The sequence below is a fragment of the Cebidichthys violaceus genome, unplaced genomic scaffold (assembly GCF_023349555.1).
Source record: "Cebidichthys violaceus isolate CVI_PGR_0920_01 unplaced genomic scaffold, fCebVio1.0.p SCAF_5, whole genome shotgun sequence".
Taxonomy (NCBI): domain Eukaryota; kingdom Metazoa; phylum Chordata; class Actinopteri; order Perciformes; family Stichaeidae; genus Cebidichthys; species Cebidichthys violaceus.
Genome location: NW_027176705.1, coordinates 10,104,005 through 10,124,670, shown reverse-complemented (window position 1 = coordinate 10,124,670; position 20,666 = coordinate 10,104,005). Strand labels below are relative to the sequence as shown.

The 20,666-nt window shown below is 41.0% G+C and overlaps 1 protein-coding gene across 3 annotated transcripts in view; it reads right to left on the bottom strand.

Moving 5' to 3' along the window:
• Positions 1-20,666, bottom strand: part of LOC137887812 (uncharacterized) — a 121,857-nt gene that overhangs the window by 6,594 nt on the left and 94,597 nt on the right. Inside the window, exons 6-8 of one of the 3 annotated variants that reach the window (XM_068731030.1) lie at positions 7,854-7,928; positions 7,159-7,220; positions 3,722-3,838 (exon numbers count right to left, since the gene is read on the bottom strand). In XM_068731030.1, the coding sequence (XP_068587131.1) occupies positions 3,722-3,838; positions 7,159-7,220; positions 7,854-7,928 (254 nt within the window). Of the gene's footprint in view, positions 1-3,680; positions 3,839-7,158; positions 7,221-7,853; positions 7,929-20,666 lie in introns of all 3 variants that reach the window. The other 2 variants (XM_068731031.1, XM_068731032.1) reach the window with 2 other exon arrangements.

Sequence of the window (20,666 nt, the reverse complement as noted above, 5' to 3'; positions counted from 1 at the left end):
TTGGTATTTTCACAAAGATGACATATGTATCAGGCGGAGCGGGAAATGTCCTGGGTCGGGAGAGAACGGCTTCCTGACAGGTGCCACCTTCAATCTGCACAGGCCTGCCTCTGATGTGTTAACTATTCAATTAACCAGCATATCGCACTGAGTGGGTGCCAGCGCCTAATTACCTCTGAGACCTTGCCTGTGAATGGAGTGAAATATGTGAGTGCGTGTTGATGACAGGTCACACATCATGTTACTGTTAAGGATTCTTCTCACTCTGAACCAGCTCGACATTCACATATAGAATATGTGGTTTAGAGTTTGTGTCTGAGAGGGGTAAGGTGTTCCCTTCCATCCTCAATCACTTCTTTCCCTATTTCCATCTCTTGGGACAAACACCACAAGAAAAAGGTGTTTAGCTTTGAGTATAATGAGGGCAAACATTACATTAAAATAAAAACAGTATAATTTAGCCATGTTTGAAAATGACTCTTGCTGTGGGGCCTCTCTATCTCACACCATTAAAATAACAAGGTGTCACTGAACTCTGCTTCCATGTTGACACCCATCAAGACAAATCTATATTTCATGGCCACTTACAGATGTATAAATAGCCAAATGAGGTGCGCTAACCATCTATAAAACGGCACTAAAAGGTTGCCAGAAGATGGCGAGTGTCGTGAGCCAGTTGCGCTGGTAATCAATCTGGGGAGAGAGAAGAGGAAAGGGAGGAGTGGGGCTGCAATGCGTGGGTAAGAGGCAAGGCACAGCGCGGTGCAACAAGCAGGGCAGTAAATCACATTTGCACGGCACGCTCGCCCCACCGACACACAGCCACTTCAACTGACATGGGGCTTGCTCGACAGCCTGATGGATCACCACACTACACTCCATTAAAGGCAAACGGGCACGACAAGCACTGACATAACAAACAATTAGTCACTGCTGTGGGTATGGACTTTACATGCCGAGGGCCTGCCAGGTGATGGGCACTCACCTCCTTCCTTGGGCACTAAGGTATTTTAAGTCCCTGGTTATTTTATGATAATAAAAGGCTACGTACAGCTACAGTGTTTCTTTTTTTTAAAGTGTCAGTGGATTTCTGTTTTAACTTTCTGTCCCCAATTTGGAGTGGAGGGGTCAAGAAGAGTGGGATTTACAACTAATAATTCCTTCAAAGTGACATGAAGGAAAAATCTGAAGATTTTCATCAAAATAAAAGAAGATTCGCCTGCGTTTTATTTCTCAGTGCGATTACTTGTTTCAATGCCAATGTTTCCTTTTTCAGTGCATTACATTTGTTTTACTGTCACTATTCTATCTGATGTGCCAAGAAACACAGCAATGCCGCCGCAACAACAGCAGTGAAGAAGAAGCAAACATGGATAATAATGCAGCTTTCAAGTAATCAAAATATATTAATTATAATTTTTTATAGTGTTATTATTATTATAATAAGTATATGCATTCTTTGTTCTTTATATTGGTTAGTATATTAACTAAACTTAATAACAGGTTGTAAACTGTAGAAATATCATTGATTATCATGAGGAACACATGCTCTAAATTGATGGTTTTCAACCTTCGCTCAGACACAATTTGTTTGATGCAACTTCGGTCCTATTCTGAGAATACTCTCTAATCTTCTGACAACTTATCCTTCTTCTTCTTGCTAGTAGTACCAACGGAATTTAAAGTAGAGGCTGGTTTTAAGTTATACAGAAAAACACTTTTGGCTCTTGACCCAGAAATGGAAAAACATCAATCATTTTCATAACTTTCATAACTTTCTATTAAATTCTATAGTAAACAGCGCAAGGGTACAGGATTGCATTAAATTACAGATTGTCTTATTGACCAAACGGATTATATTGTCTCTATTACACATAACCACACTGACTCTCTCTCGACATACGGGTACTTTTATAGAGTAAACCTAAGTTCAATAACCAAGAGGACAATCACTGGACCTTTGCACTCTTGATGCTCATAACATAGATAAACACAACGCAGCAAAGAACATAAATATGTATTAAGGACTTATAGGCCATTGTGTGTAACTCATACAAGACAGAACTGGTTAACTGTCTGTGCTGTGTCTAACCCTCTGGAGGACTGTGTGTGTGAGACATGCAGATGTGTGTGTGATTAAGAGGTTTGGTATTGCTAATCGAGGTCTGGCATATGAGGGTGACATCCAGACGTTCCCATGCTTTGGATTCTTACAGGAATAGAGGCTGGGGTGGGATGAGCAGGCTTGAGCACTTGGGGATTTGTTGTGTCTGTTTACTGCGCTTATGACTGAGTAGAAAATGAGTGTGAAAGTAAGTGTGTAGGGAGCAGTACCTCCACACTTCAATCACAGACGGAGGGGAGCTCCCCATCAGACCTTTAGCCACCTCCACTACTGGTCTCCACTGGGCACCAACACCCATTATTTATCACACGCACACATCTCTTCCTCAGCTGGACTTTCCACTTTAGTCCATCAGTGCTTTGAGATGATCTGTCCTCTTTGTCTCTCCACAGGCTCTTGTATGTGCACACACTCTCTCGTAGTGGATAAATTCAGAAGCATACATATGTATGCGCGGAAAATCCTGCAGGTGCACAGTCAAGCAAGCAAGCAAGCAAGCAAGCAAGCAAGCACGCACGCACGCACGCACGCACGCACGCACGCACGCACACACACACACACACGCACACACACACACACACACACACACACACACACACACACACACACACACACACACACACACACACACCTTTACACACAAGAACATACATCAATACAGCTTGCCATTTATCAAAACATCAATTCATCTTTTCTCTGAGTAAACCATGTAGTCCTAGGCCTTTCTATAACACCAAATCTCCGCCCTGACTTTCTCTCGCTCTGAAGGACTCTCTATTGCCAGGCATGATGGCCTCTGCTCTTTTTACTGTCAAGTACTTTCTCACTATGTTACCCACTGTATGGCAGCTATGACTTCCATTAATGACAATCAGAAGTAGCATTTATTGAGGTTGTCTTTCCGATAAACGTCTGTAAAAGAGTGTTTTTTTGAAAGACAATGTAAACTGACTGAAAAAGAAGGTAAAGTGCTATAAGAATAATAGTGTGTTAACAATCACAGGGAACATCGCAAAAAAACTCCCAACAATAACATTATACTTATTACACCAAAGCTGCTATTCAGCTCTGTCTGCATTTCCCTACACTGGCTCTTAGAACACCCGACTCTCCTTCTCCTCCCTCCAGCTAATCTGCCTCACTGTTTTAACAACATTCAAACCACACCCAAACCAACCCCCTGTCTATTTAACAGCACAACTCCTAACGAACACATTTTGTTTAAGTAGGCTTCATGTATACAGGAAGAACATGGCACTGGATATTTTTCTCTTTCTCTCTCAATATGCCCATACCGACAGTGGAAAGCTAAAAGTTAAACTATTGATCATCATAGATACAATTTTACAGCATATAGATAGTAGGAGATGTATGTCATTTTTATAACAAATAGAGAATATGCTTTTAGTGAGGTGTGGAAAAAAAAAATCATGCCAAAAAGCTTCATCGCTGGCATTGTAAATTGCCTTTCGCCTTGCAGAAACACCACCTGGGCATTCAGGCGCATCAGTGGATCCTCACACACACACTAATACTTTGAGGACAAAAAGCATACTTGCGTGCATGCACTTTCAGGAAACTTGCTGTGGGAGTGACCTGTGACCTGCGATCGTTCATGTCTTTGTGTGGAGTCGGTTGAGCGCTGTCCTGCTGGGCCAGCCTGGTGCTTGTAGCTGGGAGGGATGTTGATGTGTCCCTGTCTGCCACCAGAACCTGCATATGTGAGAAGCACACAGAGGTCTTCTCTAATTAGTAGATGCATTGAATAAGGTAGATCATGATACACACTTTTGTTAAAGTCACACAGTTGTCTGTATGGGTTTATATATCGTCCACTTAGCCCTCAGCCAGTCTCTGTGTGTGCAGAGCAGTGCTATCATGGACTGTCCTCTGATGCCTGGAGCTCAGCACCTGGTCCCTTTCTCCTCTCTGCCTCGGGCTGGCTAGACCACTCCAACAGCAACAGAACTAGCTCTCTGACTGAGTGTGCAAATTTGTGTTTTGCTCTGGTATGTGTGTATTTACGTTGGGGCAGGTGGTTGGATGCAGCGCGATCACCGGTGGGGATTCAGACAGATGTGTACCTACCATCTCCCTACAGCTCCACTGGCACTTTAATGACACCCGCTCTAGTGTATATTAGATTATTAGACTCCAGAGTACAATATCCCAGACTGGATAATATTGTTTTTCCTCTGGCTGATGATGCATTACAAAAATAAGGAATGGTGTAACAGATGTCTCTCGGGGTAAAAATAATAAATCACACAGACTTGTAACATGGTTGAGAAATGTGCACCCACAAACACACCAACATCCACGAAACACTTTAGTGATTCATTTACTCTCTTTATTCCAACTGAGCAGCAAGCCAGGAGAGAGGAAATGAGACGGAGAAATGGGGAAGAAAAGCGATTCTTTTGCATTTAACTTGCAAACATCATTAAGGCCTCAGTACTAATTGTGTTGTTTTAAACGAGTGAAATCTGATAATGACTTCATTAGTGAGTCAGTATAATGATGACTCCCAGGGTTTAGAGAGAAAGAGAATAACTACAGAGAGACGAAGAGTGCATATGTGTGTGTGAAGACGGTATAACGAGACAGAGGAAAGAACACACGCTCTGGGGCTGTATGGTGAATCACTACTTAGATACACACCTAACCACACATAAAATAAAGAAAATGACACATACAGAAAAGACACTTCCAAAGGCTGCACAGGATAGATATGATAATACAAGGAGAACAGACATGGCTAAAGAGGTGTGTGTGTGTGTGTATCTGATTCTAAGTGTGTGTGTGTGTGTGTGTGTGTGTGTGTGTGTGTGTGTGTGTGTGTGTCCTCTCCAATGCGGAAGAGGACTGCTTGAGAAGGGGAGAGGTCTAATCCATAATACGGCAGCTCGCTGCATGGCTGCATACATTACTGCAGACATCACTGCATCAATCAGTGCTAAGCTGCAGTGTAATTTTCTAACTCCCTATTTCTCTCTCTACCCCATCACACAGACAACACCCCATGGCTATTTCTGATGAGATTCAGAGCTGTAGAGAGGGAATGAGGGTGAGGAGGGGGAAGGGTGTTTATGGAGCAACCTACCTTCCTCTCCTCTCTCCTCTCCTTCTATCCATCCAGCCCTCTGATTAATTTCCAACTAGATTGCTTGGCCAGCAGTATGATTAGCATAAAATGTTCATGGATCAAGCCCAGCTATGAATCCCTTTCATCAAGCTGCTTGTCAAACACAAAATTTCAAATCTCATTCTGTTTCTAATATCATTTTCATACTGGGGGAGTGATGGGGAGAGGAATCAGGGGCTACGACATGGAGAAACGGAGGGTGTCGACGAGGTGGTGGGCGGTATCAGAGGATTGTTATTCCAAAGATAAACGGAGTCATCAATCAAAATTAAAACAAGCAATAGGTTTGGAATGAGATTCTGTACTAGCAGACACACGTATGCACGCATGCTGCGGACCGAACAGCCAAGGTCAGTGCTGGGTGGATGGGTGGGGTGGCGTCTGTGAGTTTGATCTGAACACTGGGACAAAACAAAACATGTAAACTCAGTTTAATTTCTCATTCTCTGGTGTTTTAAGTCAGCAGCACTTTCACATATCTGAATCTGTCGCCACATATGGCACAATACCTCCACAAACTCATAAAATGCCTGTCAATGTGCTTCTCTTTGACAACCACCGCAATAAATTATTCTAACCATTGATTACAAAATATGTAACACTGTCACTGGTGCCTCCTCCAAAGCGGCACACAGTACCATTAATTATGAAAAATAAGGAAGGAGAGCGCTGGGGGGGTTTGTTTTAATAAGGATACAGAATCAATGCAATTTAATCAATCTGAGCTAATTAAAAAAAACTATATTGTGAAGGTGCATAAACAAGATTACAATAAATGAACCTCGCCAAGAGAAGCGTGCTATAATTAAATGATACAAATTGTCATTCCATGTCTGTGCGCTGTTGACACCTTGAAGAAGAGAGCGTGACACGCCTGACCACCCTCATGAGGCTCACTTCTGTCGCATCTTGAATAGAATTCATTAGACTGAGGTCACACGGTAAATGTTGTCCTGGCCAGACAGAAGACTGGCTCACCTTTTAGTCTCTCGGAGTGAGTTTTTTAAATCTGTAACAATAGATCAAATGACTACATGTATGGGAAAACCCATAAAGCAGCTATTCTCAACCAGTGGGCCTAAGAGCGCCATCTAGTCGGCTGTGTAGGTACTGCCAAACGGTTAGATTAATAAGAAAAATATTTATTTTGGTAATATACAAAGCTAGTTATTTAGTTTAGCTAGTTATCTAAATTTGCTCAAGAATCACGATGGAAAAAAAAAAAAGACATCATCGGGTAGAGACAAACGTTTAGCTAGCTAACCTCGGATGCACTGACACAATATGGGAACGAGAAAGTGATGTGGGAGACAACCCTGTGGCAGTAAAAGCTCCAAAGTGTGTGGTGAGGAAATATAACCCCGAATACATTAATCGGTCAAATAAAGACAGTACTTTCACCAAGGAGACTGCTGTTCGTGTGCTGTGTGAAACCAAAAGTCAACGTTGACTTATTTTGCCAGTTATTAGCGGCTTGGTAAAAACTCGCTAGTCAACGTTTAGTCAGTCAAGGTAACGTCAACCACGACCTAAGGCTGTGTTCGAAATCGCATACCAACATACTATTCATACTTTTCATTCAAAGTGTGACTTAAAATATATTATGTAGTGTGTTTGATATGTCACTTGATTACGTTTTAACATGCATTTATGCAAGAATGGAGCCATTTAGAGTCCCAATATGTGGTCAGTTTATTCAATTACCTCTTCTCCTTTGGTAGGTTATTTTGCCGATGACACACTTTTCTTGATAAAAGCAGTTTTGATATTAACAAATATTCTATACCTACACCTTATAGACATAAGGTGTGGTGACCTACGAGCAGGTGCATGTGTGCTGAAGGTTTCTAAATGTGAGTTTACGTAAGCATGTGCGAGATCACTGTACCTTTTCTGTTGGAGGCGTTATCTGCCTCTCTAGTTTCTGATCCCTCACCTCCAGCTTCAACACTGCCAGGTACACGTGCAAACAGAGAGACATGCAAACACAAGGTTCAAGGACACAACAATATCGAAATGAACAAAGTGATAAGTGATCAGTGATTATTATGGATGCACACAGACACAAAATCGTTTTCTCTTTTTACGTTCAATGCTAATTGGAATTCTATGTCCATGACCAGTTTGTGACACAAGGCTAAAGTTGTTGCCACAGAGACACAAAACACACATGCATGCTTGCCCACACACACTACACACACATTCAAAGTTCAGTGAATTGTTATCACTTATCAGGAATAATTGCTGCATGTTTGTGCAAGTGTGAAATTGAACAAAATGTCTATATAATTAAAGAAAACACAGTGAGCACACAATAACATGGAGAGGCCAGGAGTGTGAAGGCATGGATACAACCGAAGGCTACCACAGCTTATTATGTTCGTTCTCTATCTGAACGTCTGCCTCCAGTCCAACCTGTGGAATCCTGTCGGGGTGTTTGTAAAATCAGATTTTCTCATCTATCACTGCATATTGCCCTAGCTCAGCCTTGTGAACAAGCTGTAAGTTTTGAAAGAAAAAACAGAATTAGTCTCATCCGTACTTTCTCTCACATGCTCTTTCCACCTCCTAGCTTCTACTCACTTGTCTCTCTTCCTGTCTGTCTTTTTCTGTCTGCTGACCCATCTGTTTGGATTAAAATGACGTCCTCTGGTGAATCTAAGGAAACACCACATAAAGCAATTACTAACAAGCCTGATGTGCCACCCCCTCCATTCCCTTTGTGTAGGGAGAGGATAGAGTGGGGCCAAGTGCCCTTCAGCAAAAATGAATTTTCCAATTTCAGTTAGTTCTTCCATGAATAAATAAACAAATGAATAATTGAAAAGAGCAACATAAATAAATAACATCACAAACATTTCGCCGGTACTCATAAGTATTCTACAGATAACTCAGGCTGCATGCTAATGATAAAAACAGTACATGTTGCCGGTTGAGATGCATTATTCACTGCTCTGCTCTAACCAAAAATTAAATAAATAAAAATCTCTTAAGGAACTCAAAACATCCTCTTAGCATTGAAGTGACAGGCCTGTCCCATTTATAACACACAAGGACACTGTGGAAAACAAATAACTGACCAGTCAGATGCAAGAGGGAATAAATAAACCAGCAAGGAGCTGGCAGCCATTGACAGGATCTCCAAAAATTCAGCAAGTTGTTTAAAGGGAAAAAAAATGCATACCTAGTGCTAGAAAAAAACAATGTTTTCTAAGTCCTGCAGGAGGCATGGTGACAAGTTGAATTCTCATATTGAACAGTTATTAGAACATTTGGACACTACAAGAACACAGTAATTTATAGTTATAGTCAATAAAGTTTCCCTGGATTTATATCAACAGATGACAGTTCAGTTAGAGATACTTAAGGCAGACGATGTTGATTTCTAGCATAAATGGTTCTATACTCAGTTGGAAAAGGTTTTATTTTTGTGAGGGCATTCCCCAGTGAATCGAAACAGCAGCACAGGAATGGAAAGTGCAACAAATCCATTTGTGCTACACCGAGCAGACACATATCACTGAGACATAAGATACACAAAATGTATAGATGCCATAACCAGGTATGGTAATAAGGACAGGTGGGGCCGAGGGTATTAGGATGAGGTATCAATCAAAACCTACTGCAGTAGCAGCAAGGTCCTGAGTTCTTAGACACATGTTGTTAAAGGAGCATGTACACAGCTCCAAACAAATCTGTGTTGACTTTATTCGAGTTACAAATATTCCATGTTTCTTTTTTTGGTATAAATATCAGGTTTAATATTGAAATTATAAAGCTGCAAAAGTAGTTACGCTTCATATGTGTATAAAAATGATACTGATATGCAGTGAGGATAATGTTGTATAGGCGAACACCAAATGTGCACAATAAACTAAGTTTAAATCTTAGTCCAAATCTAGACAGATCTCCATTCTACGACACAACATCCTAATAAATAAAGGCCTCATTCTATAACTCATGTCCAATTCTAAAGAGACAGTGGTAGAGGTGGGGATTATGTGGAGGCATTATTGAATGAGGGGTTAAACAATGATTACTAATCTCATTGTATTAGAATAAAGAACTGCACATCAGCAAACACAGGGGGAAGTTGCCCTTTGTCCTCTGTGCGGCTTGTTTTCCACAAAGCTCATTAAGGCATACTGTTAACATGCTTCCTAAGCACAAAATGTTAATTAAAAACACAAGGCTAATATGCATTTTAACGCCTCGCTTTCGAACGCCATGGAAAAAAAAAATCTCATTTCCTCTGTGGTTCTGCTGATTGCAGTCTGATGCGGTGCTGAAGTTAATTAGAAGCCTGTGATCTGATGTGATGAGGGGGTGACCGAACGGTAAGCTGCCACCAGCTCCCCTCCCTCCCCTCCACGACTGCAATCACCCCGAGCCTACTCATTATTACTGCAGTAGACTCGGCCGTCTCATCCAGATTGAAGGTCCTGCCCTGTTTCGTCTTTTCCTCTCCCAATCTTTGTCTGTCTCTTACCTTGTCCTGCATTTCTGGGCCACCAGGCGGAGGCTTCTCTCCTCCTGCAGACCCAAGTTCTGGAAGGCCAAACAGCTTCTCTACTTCAACTTTAATCTCTATCACACAGATATCCCAGATCCATCTTCAGCTCATGTTTATTATTCTCGGCCGAGCTCTGAAGCTGGGCTAAGCAACCTGACAGCACACAGAGGACTGGGTCAGTTTGTACAAAGGTGTTTGGAGTATATGGTCCAGATTCTTAGAGGCACAACCAGGTTTCTAAACCCCAAAGTCTGATATGGACCAATATGGTCTGTGAAGTGCGTTGCCCTTTCGAGTCACAGTGTGCTCTCTCGACATTAAAACAACATGTCTGTAACAGCCCTGATAAGTTTTCACTAAAAGACACTCACAGAGAGGGACCTTTTTTATGAAGTGACAAACTCACACAGTGACAAGATTATCCCATAAAAGTCCATGCGAATGAAATGAACGAGTGTTCGCTGGATGTGAAAATATACTGCGGCACGCACCTCTGCAGACCCTTCTATTAATCAACCTGTCTGCACTTTGTTTTGAGAGTAATCTCGTCCAACCACCAGAGAAGCACTCAGCAGTAAGTGGCGCTTGGCTGTGCTTTGAAGGCCGTGGTTTATTGCCATCCCAAAGCACAGCAAGACTGCGCTGTAAAAACACATCATCTCAGCGCTCAACACACCTCACATATGGCGATCCAGCACGGGCCTGAAGCCCTCGCTAACAACTCCTGGCCTAAGCTTAGCTATCAGAGGCCTGTACAGTAACACAAAGTCTGGGTTCTTAGTGTCTCCCTTACTAATTCTAGGTCATGACAAGGTAATAAGTTAACTTTTCATAATTGAGGACAGGGTCATGTCCTTTTACATACCTCCATTGCTTACAAATGAAAAATTACAAAGTTAAGAATACCTTAAAACTCTGCATGGATGTTAACAATAAGCTACAGAGGTGATTGCTTAGAGAAGTGGTATTATGGAAAGGTCAGTCTGGTTTTATTTACCATCCTATTTTAGAAAAGTGATTAAACTGATTTCTTTTTAACTGCATATAAAGTATCAAGGTGACTGAAGTCAGTGTGTGCCTGTGCGCACGTTTGTGTTTCTGAATGCTTTGCAGTGTAGAAGTTATTCTTATGGACACATCCTGAGTTAGTCTTTCAGCTAACACCCCTTAAATCTCTCCATCTCCTAGAATGAATTACAAAGTTAGGCCAACACACAGAGACACCCTTGCAGATTTCCCATTGATATATATTTTGTATCACTAAATTGAAGTGTATCAGAGGGACAATGTGGTTAATGATGCCAAATACTATTTTTCTCAGCTATTAATTTGTTGCCATTTCATTCCAAATAAACTTGAAAAGGTTTTTTTCTGCTTTTCATGAATGGATCGGCCAAGGACACTGACCCCTCCTACGTACTCTCTGCTCTTGACTACAGAGAGAGGCATCTAAAACTTTAACAAAACAAAGTGCCTCTCCTCGTTACTTGACCTCGAGAATACCTCATTAGGACAGAGTGTGCAGGTGAAATTTAAAGTAGAAGTAAATGAAAGTGCTGAAATATTGAAGAGAAGGGTGGCCATGGGCCAAGTAATGGTGGAATGACAGTTAAGGGGGTTAAGCAGGGTGTGCAGGAGTATTGAGATGACTCTAAAATAGATTTTTCAAATCTATAGCATCCATGAGCTTAATGAAAATTAGCTACAACAAAGGCCAAATGTCTCACATATAAACTGGTATTTATAAAAGAAGAATTTGTGATGAGAATGTGCCCACCTCATGCAAACTTAGGCATACACAATGTTTTAGCTAAAATAGCTGCACATCTTTAAAATGTCAATCAAAGGTGCATTTATAAACTTAGAAAATTATTCATGAGATGAATTTCATCACATTTCATTTACATTTGATTCATCATTTCCCTGTTAATGATCGTTTAATTGTATCCTGAATTGTGACGCACTTCTTAAAGTCAGTTTCTACAGGAGCGCTGTGAATGAATCATTGATTATCCGTTTTAATGATAATGATGATTGAGAATTTACTGTGATGATGGTTTGCAGAAACATGTGATTCATTTTTGGTAAGGATGCTACAAATAACCACAGCGGTGTGTAATGACAGCTGCTCTGGCACCGCTGAGAACCTCGCTGATACGTCACAAATGGGAAAATTGGACTGTGCTGTATTTGTCAGTGACATGAGATTATATATATATATATATATATATATATATATATATATATATATATATATATATATATATATATATATATATACACACACACATACAGTAGTATTTCCTCAGGCTTCTCTCTCTCTTTTCAGTTTCAAATATATACTCACTCATACACATGTGTGCCCTATGTAACTACCCTTAGAAACTGACTGGATTACATACTTATAACAATAATATTGTTTTATTTTTGTTTATGCTTTTATTTGTCTGTCTCTTTCTGTCTATATTCCTGTGTCTGTCTAACCCTATGTAATGTTTACATGTTGTGCATTATTTTTGTATACTGCCCTTTGCACAAATAATAATTAAAGAAAAGTATTGATTTTGGAAAAGGGTGTAAAAGGAAGCTTCTACATCCATTTATTGCCGACTGTGGGTGTGAAAACGAGGCTCATGCCTCTGCGACCTACTCCACAATGATTTGAGATTTATAAAACAGAATCAGGCATACATGCAGCTTTATAAATCTGACAAAAAGAAAGCCTTTGCATATTTCTGTCTTTGTGCGTATACACTGTTTTGGTCCTGGATCTACAGTTTCATGCACGTTGTCCCTGGTCTTTCCTAACGTTTAAGGGCCACTGTGTTACGAAAAGTAAGCTCAGAAGACTGCAGGCATCAGTAGTATTCAACAGTCAACACCATAGAATACTGAATTGCCATAGAAAGTTCAATCCAATTTAAAGCTGGAAAGAGTGAAATGCATGTAGAGATGTGTTGGAGGCGGGGTAAAGCAGGTCTGAAGAAGTGATTGTTCGTCAATGGGTGACCTCCCGTCTTTCACATCCCAGAAAGAAGACATTATTGGTCCTCTATATAATGTGACCTCTGTCTAAACAATAAGTTGTATACAAATGTAACATTCATCCTTCAAGGACTCAAATATTGAATGTTTTCTTCCTCCGTCACCAATGAAAAGAGCTGCTGATCCACATCTTATAGGTAGCATATGTGGCATAGCTACAACTCCTCTTGAGGCAGGGACTTTTATTTTCTTTCAAAAGGAGACCAACAGGTCAAGGCATGAAGGCCCAACGATCTGCCAGCCTTTTTCCGCTTTCTTCTTTGAGCTCAATCAAAAGAAAGGATGAACGAAAGTCAAAGGTACACATCAGCAATTGTATGTAGTGGCAAACCCTTCACTCTTTCCAGTAGAAAAGGGTTGTGTGGATATATGAGTATTCACATATATGTGTGTGAGTGCCTTTGGTCAATAGGAAGGCCACCGACCTCTCTTTGCAGCTCTTGCCTCTTATCCTGCAGCAGTGTCTTTGACCTGTCTATCTGCACCTGTAGCTCAGAAATCTGTTCTTCGTTCTGCCTCTTCACCTCTTCCTGCTCAGCACATAGACAGGAAAAGAGGGAGCAGAGGTGAGGCGTACAGAGGATTGAAGCTGTCTGTTTTTAAAGGTGTCAGCACACCTTACTTTTGCATAATACATATCACACTTCACAGATGATCCATTAGCAGGTTACAGCAAGAGAGACTAGCAATAAGCTGATGAGATACACCTGCAGCAGACACACAAAGACAGGCAAACTGCACACAAAGACACAATTTCCTCCACTTTTAGTGCCAGATGAGAGGGTGGGATTGTCCCTGTGGGGCAGACTTGTGTGTGGCTGCATTTAAAACCACTTATACTGGACTGGATTCGGGGCCCCGACGCTAAACTGCCTCCAGAGAAAGCGCAAAAGACAAAGTGCGTGAGAGGACGAAAAAGATAGAAATAAAGCGAGAGCTGAACACAGAGAGGGAGGCAGACAGAAAAGGAGTAAAGGCAAAACGCCACACCCCCTGCACTTCCAGACACTGATTTATAATTTTAATATCTCTAATTTCCACAGCAGCGCCCATTTTCCAAATGTCATTTTCCAATTTATGTCAAAGCGTGTGACCATTTTTCTTAATACAGCTTATGACAAGCTCGGTAGCAAGGCGGATATGCAATTCAGATTGAGTGTTTTACAGGCACAGCAGCAGACACACTCGGGTGTTTGTGTGTTTATCTTTATCAGTGTCTGCTCAGTATTTTGAAGGAGAAAGACTGGGGGCATTACACACCAGGGAAAACATGTGCCCTCAGGGAACAAAACCATAATTCTGGCATAAATCTAATAATTACAGTTATCATAATAAGAATTATGATGGTGGCAATGATAATGTATTAAAATATGCATTAACATTAAGAGCTTGAAATGGAATGTGGGCTGGCTTTATGGCCATTGCATGAATATTGATGTTAATTAAAACAGAACCTCCCTTTTTATGTATCACTCTATCTTGCTGTAATGGAAAGAGTTGGACACAGTGCTGAGCCAGATGGACCAGAATTCATTACTGGTTGCTTTACCCTATTTGGCGCACTGAGGAACTCCTCTTGATTGTGCCAGGAGCTTCGCAGGTTTCCATATCTAGAGTCCACTGTGAGAGTGGACATGTGGTATTTTAGGTAAGAGAAGCATCCAGACACACTGTGAATTCGTATGTTTATGACGTGATAAGAGTTGGCTGATTTCTCTAAGAGACAATGAAAAGTGTTCAATACTTCCTATACCATCTCCTTTTGCCTGGGAAACACAGGACTACCCTTTATGTAGAAAGGTACAAGATATAATGCAAAAACAATAACATTATATTTCAAATTGAGTTAGTGACTGACACAAATAATAGATTCTAAAATATTCTTTGGAGGTCTTTACAAAAAACATTTCAGACCAATTTGTGTTATTCACCTAGTAAAACTTCAATTGGATTCTCTCAACATCACAGTAGATCATTTCATTTATTCCATTATGAATACTCCTCCTTTTATTTGACCCTGTGAGTCACGTTTTCAATTAAGAAAACATACTTCAAAGTAAGAAAAGGTCAACATCTTTTCCTCCCACGAGCTTAGTCTCCCTTTCAGATGATTAGGAGAGTGACAAAGGATGATCACCTGAACAAAAAGATTAAATATTAAGCTATCTAGTGACAGAGTTGGGAACTCTGCAGATTTAAATTACGGCATGGGAGATACCTAAACAACACAAAAATTACGTGATATTGATTATATAAAGAACCATATCAATGACTTTCCATGCTTCATCACGCTAACTTTAACGTTTAACTACTAGTGACCTTTTTCGAAAGCATGCAATCATTTTTAGATTGACTTCCTTGTTTATGCTCCAGGCACCCATCGATTCCAGTTCATGCAACTATGGTGACAAAAATCTATTTGCTAACACTTGAAACTTGCTTGCGATAGGTTATCTATTACAATGTTGTAATGCAGCTGCAAGCAGGGATCGTTTTCAACGCTTCCTGGCTTAAATATTCAGGGGCTTGGGGAGAGACGCAGACATCCAAGACATCTGAACAGTTAGTTGCTGAGCAGCAACCATTCAAGGCAAGAAAGTTCAAAATTCAAATGATCCTTTTTAGACTTATCATGTTTGCTTTCAATTTGTCCTGTGAGTTTGATAATGATCCAATAATGATGTACAGTAAATGGCAATAATTGAGGTAAGAGCAAATCAAGTTTTTCAGTTCCAATAAAGTTCACCCCAGAAAAATAAAATAAAATTCTGTAATGGGCGAAAGCAAGTGGGTCAGCAGTAAGGTTAAGTTCCCATGACTTTACATTAATGTGATAAGAGCTGCAATTCCACCCGTTACATTCAACACAGTCATTGAACTGATGATCTGCTACTGTACCTGACTCCAGGCTGGTGATTTATAATGGCTGAGATCCGTCCAAACTATAAAACTTCCACTCTGGCTACAAACATGCTCTAAAAACCATTAACGATCACTCGGGTCTAAGTGACAGAGCAAGCCCTGACTGCAGAGTGTTGTTAAGATCTTAACCAGTCTCACCTCTATCCCTCCTCTCCCCTCTGAGCCAAACACTGATCGACTCTCTGAGTGGCGGCCCGCCAGCTCCCATGTTCCCTACTATTGAAAAAAGGGTAAAAATAACAGGAACAAGTTGTCGGAAATGAAATTTCAATTCATCCAGTCCCTTTATACACTGGTGCAAGAGCCTGTCGTTGAGAGGGAGGGATCAATAGTGTTTAGACAGCAGGGCAGATTTTCTAAGCGCCGGATCAATAGGAAGGAGAGAGGAAAAAATACCCGGGCTTTTCTTTGGCTGTTGTAGTAAATACGAACAAATCAGTGGCCTTAGGCTAAATGGATTGACCAGCTGTTTCCGAGTTCTGTGTTGTAAATAAAGATCCATTCTGAGGTGTGTAACCGAGGCCCAAAGGCGAGAGTGCCACTGTTCAGGTTGGCTGTACATGGGCTGCGCTGACCCACACAAGTGTCAGGGGGCAAGGAAGGCAGGGAAACAGAGGAGGGACAGAGCGGACAGTCTGGTTGTTGTTAATTATAGAAAATGGGATATAGTTTAAGTATTGTTTCATGCAAGACACAATTATCCTTTTGATTTTTAGTTTTTTTTATAGTATGTTTGGTCAAGTTTGAAACACGTGGCTTCTGCCACAGAGTGTTAGCAGCATGATTGCAATAATTTAGCCAGCGTTATTAGATATGCTGTTTGACCTCTTTGTTAGTTTGTCAACTAGTTTTCATAGCTCTTACATACATTACACAATATTCAGATTCGTGGGATGCTCGAGCATTTTGCTTATTGTAACTGAAGGCTGTAAAGTGACAATAAAGATCCGCCTCATGACAATTATATATACACACAGTTGAATTGTATTCAATAATTGTTTCTTAATATGCTTATATATAAATAGACGACTGGAATAATCAAGTTAAAGATATTCATAATTATTATCTAATCACACAGAAAGTATCTGATTAGAGAAATTGACAAGAGGCCAGAAATACAACTTTTTAGCTGACTAAAACAAATGCTATATGACGGATAAGACTGGTTTGTGACGTAAGCAAGTGTGGCAGGTTAAATATCTCCACCAATATACTGGGCTAATCACAGGGTAAGATCCTGACAGGATGACTGATGGTCTGCTTGCTTTGCCTCACCTCTGGACTTATTAAAGAAAAACACCACAGGCTACGCTTTCACAGAACTCATTGGTCAACCACTGCGGTGAATGTGATGGGTGAAATTCATCACTAAAAACCCCTACTCCCAAACAAAACACACATGAGAGCACCAAACGACACAAGATCCTCTGGTCATTATCAATTGCCTCCAAACTCAGTGAGAAGACACTATGAATGCGTGCTGAAAAAGATGGCTGTTTATTCTCGCTGCAGGGTCGACGAGAAAAAAAGAGAAATCTTAGGCTTTACTGTGCTCGCAAACACTGTCTGGGGCTCAGAAAAAGTACACATCTGGCTGAAATCTCTTTCCTCTAAAATACTGGCTCCTGCTCGGAAGTCACAGCTAAAACAAGAACCTGACGTTACATTGGGCCTCCCTAAAAATAACAGTGAAAACAGCACAAACAGATCTTAAACCAACTGTACAATTGCAGTCACATAACAGACATAGAATCTTCACAAGAATACATAAACAGAGCAGCTAGACATGCTGCACGACTCATTTGAGAGCAATTTCACGATGTAAGTGAGGCTTTGTGTGTGTGTGTGTGTGTGTGTGTGTGTGTGTGTGTGTGTGTTTGTAAGTGCCGCCTCTCCCTGATTAAGGTGACCTAAGATTGTGCACTTACCGAATCTCAGGCTGAGCAGCAGAGGTTAGGGCACAACTCATTGGCTTCCTGAACACATTACCTTAATGATGCCATTCCTCACGCCTCCATTTCAACACATTTAGAGATGGAGCAGTTACAACGTCTATTAAGACATTCAAATGACTCCCCCAGCTATTTACCCACTGCTCTAGCACTAAAGGGTAGCCTGAATTAAGTGCGACAGCGCTGACTCGTTTTACTTTCCGAACAGACAAAATACATAGACAAAGTCATCATGCAGGAACGGTCATTAAAATTTTTGATTACAGCTTCCTTGCTTCTCTGAAAACTCTTGTCTTTTTCTCTGCTTGTTAATAGGATTGTTTCTCTTTTAATATCAAAGTGTTCATTATGACAGATTGTGGAGCCGACTCTGAAGGCAGCTTGTTCTCCTGTTCCTGGCATCTGATCAAACCTCATTTATTCGACGGGGGGATTGAATGAAATGTCTGATCATTAACCCCATGTCTGCCTCTTGAGGAGGAGTGGCTGCTTGCTTCCTACATGGTTCATTTCAGTTTAAGCAGCTGTTTTCTATGTTGTGAACATCTGTGTCACCCTATCAGAAATTGACATAGATATTTAAAAACAAAGACATTTACTAAATTGTAGAACACACATGGGGTATAAGAAGTCTCCTTGAAAGTTATTTACTTTCATTGTTAAAGAAGTCTAATCTGATTGTCCGCTTTTCTCCCTATACTCTAGGTCTATGTGCCGATGAGCTGCACATCTCAGTGAGTGGCCCTTAATGTGGTCAAGTCCCCACGGACTATATGTTCCATATTCTGGCCTATGTAAGCGGTTTTCCCCGTTTCGAGGTATTTGGGGTGTTCTTGGGAGGAGACAAGGGCTATTGAGAGTGTTTATGTTCCTGGCTTGTACAGAGGCTTCTAATGTGTAACACAGGGCACTTCAGTATTCAGACGCCTGGGGCTATTCTCTAAGTGGTCTTTACTTTGAAAACACAGGTGCCCTCCAGGGGTTGATGAGTGGTGGTTGTGTGCATGTGTGTGTATGTGTGGGGAGGCAGTAACCTGGGAGGGCAGATAAAGAAGCCGCACTGTTCTGAGGCCCATGCAATGCTCTGAATAATATATCCATACATCATGAGTCCATGTCAGACTTTGATTCAGTGTGGTGGTCTTGCAGAAACCACCATGGTATTATCTTTAATAATGCAAACTGGGATTAGGTGCTTACTCTCTTTTGATAAATATGGGTAAATCAATTAATTCCACTGACATTCCCCCCCACAGCATATATATAAACCCAACATTGTGCCTTGCCTTCTTGTTTTGCTCTCTCTAAAGCAGGGCTGAATAGTTTGCTTTTTACGTGTAGAAAAGATCAGTTATTGTTGCAGAACACTGTAAAATAACTGATATTTGAAAATCTAATGATGTTTGGAGGGAGCTCATAAATTAGGAAAAATAAAGTTGCATATCTCTCGCTGCTGGTGCATCAGAAAATAAATACTTGGTGGTTTGACATATCTCTTCCTATAATTACCTCTTAGGCAACAATGACCGAGCAAGAAAATGCATTCTATGGCCTGCTGTAACATGTAGCCGTCATGTAAATGCAGCATGACTGTACACGTTTCTTTACTGTGCCATGGTAGGAAGATAATGACAGAAAATATGAGTTTGTTATGAGTTTCACAGAGGTTATGGTGTCGGTATGGCTGGAAAGGCCTCATGGCCATTTTAAAGGCGATAGACCTTTTAGTAGATCTCAGCTGGTCCTCATGCCAGTAACCTTGGTAATGAGGAGCAGCTGGCACGATAGTCATTAGGCCTGGCTATCTCCACCTTCAGGAACCATCTTTTATTTCCATAAAACCTTTTATCCATTGTTTTCTGAGCTGCTATACACCGCCGAGGGCCATTAATGACTACAGCACTATAGCAAATGTCATTACATAGCTTGTCTTATCAATACTTCTAAAAACAGAACATCAATGGAAATAGAGGCAGAGCAGATATAATATGTTTCTGGTAGTGTCACAATCTTGTAGGTCTAATTAAGCTGGGTTCAACAGAAAGGCTGCATGGGAGGAGAGAGGAGAGGAGAGTATGACCCAATTAAAACCAAATCGAAACTCAGACTCACTCTACAGTGCGGCTCAGGCACACAATGAGCGGGAACCTGTGAAAACAAGGAACAAGCTTTATTAGTCCCTAAAAAGCCCTGTTGCTGCATTAATGTTCTAGCCTAATGAAAGCTTAGTTTTTTTCCATATTTTCCTACACTTCTTTGTCACTGTTTGGTTCACAAATATTGTCTTATTATGATGATTATGACTTTTTTTCTCCACATATGCAGAAAAATTCAGAGCCAATTACCACAATGACGGGTGAAATGGGTTTGTGTTGAGAAGAAATGAAAAGTTGCCATGGTGATACAGCCAACGAATCAGCCTGTATGTGTGATCATGTGACCAATATCTGGATGAACTGCTGCTACGCTCAGGCCCCATACACCAAAGGACATTTAACCTCAATCGCTGGCAGCAATCACAGGCCAATCCAGCTGAATTTATTAGCTATTTCTGTCCGGCTGTGTGTCTGGTGCTGCAGCGACAGCCAAACCCAGCGCATTCTCAACCCCTCTCTTCCTAATGACAGCCCCGGAGAGCTGAGCGCAGCGCTCGGCCCCGAGTGGAATATTTACAAAACTGGCACCCAAAAGTGCACCCAAAGCAGGACACTACAGAATCAGATACAGCAATAACACATTACAAAATAAGTAAAAGCTACACAGCAAAGAAACAGGAGGACTGTTCAGTATAATGGCGGTACAGTAGGGTGACATATAAGAAAGTCTCACTTGCACAAGGGTGCTGTTAAGAGTGTATTTTGTCAGTAACAGCTCTAAAAATATGCATATGATGTGATCTTTTTGCTGTTTACATGGCACCACTGCACCTATATGCGCTGTGTGAACTATGTCTCACTCTGTGAT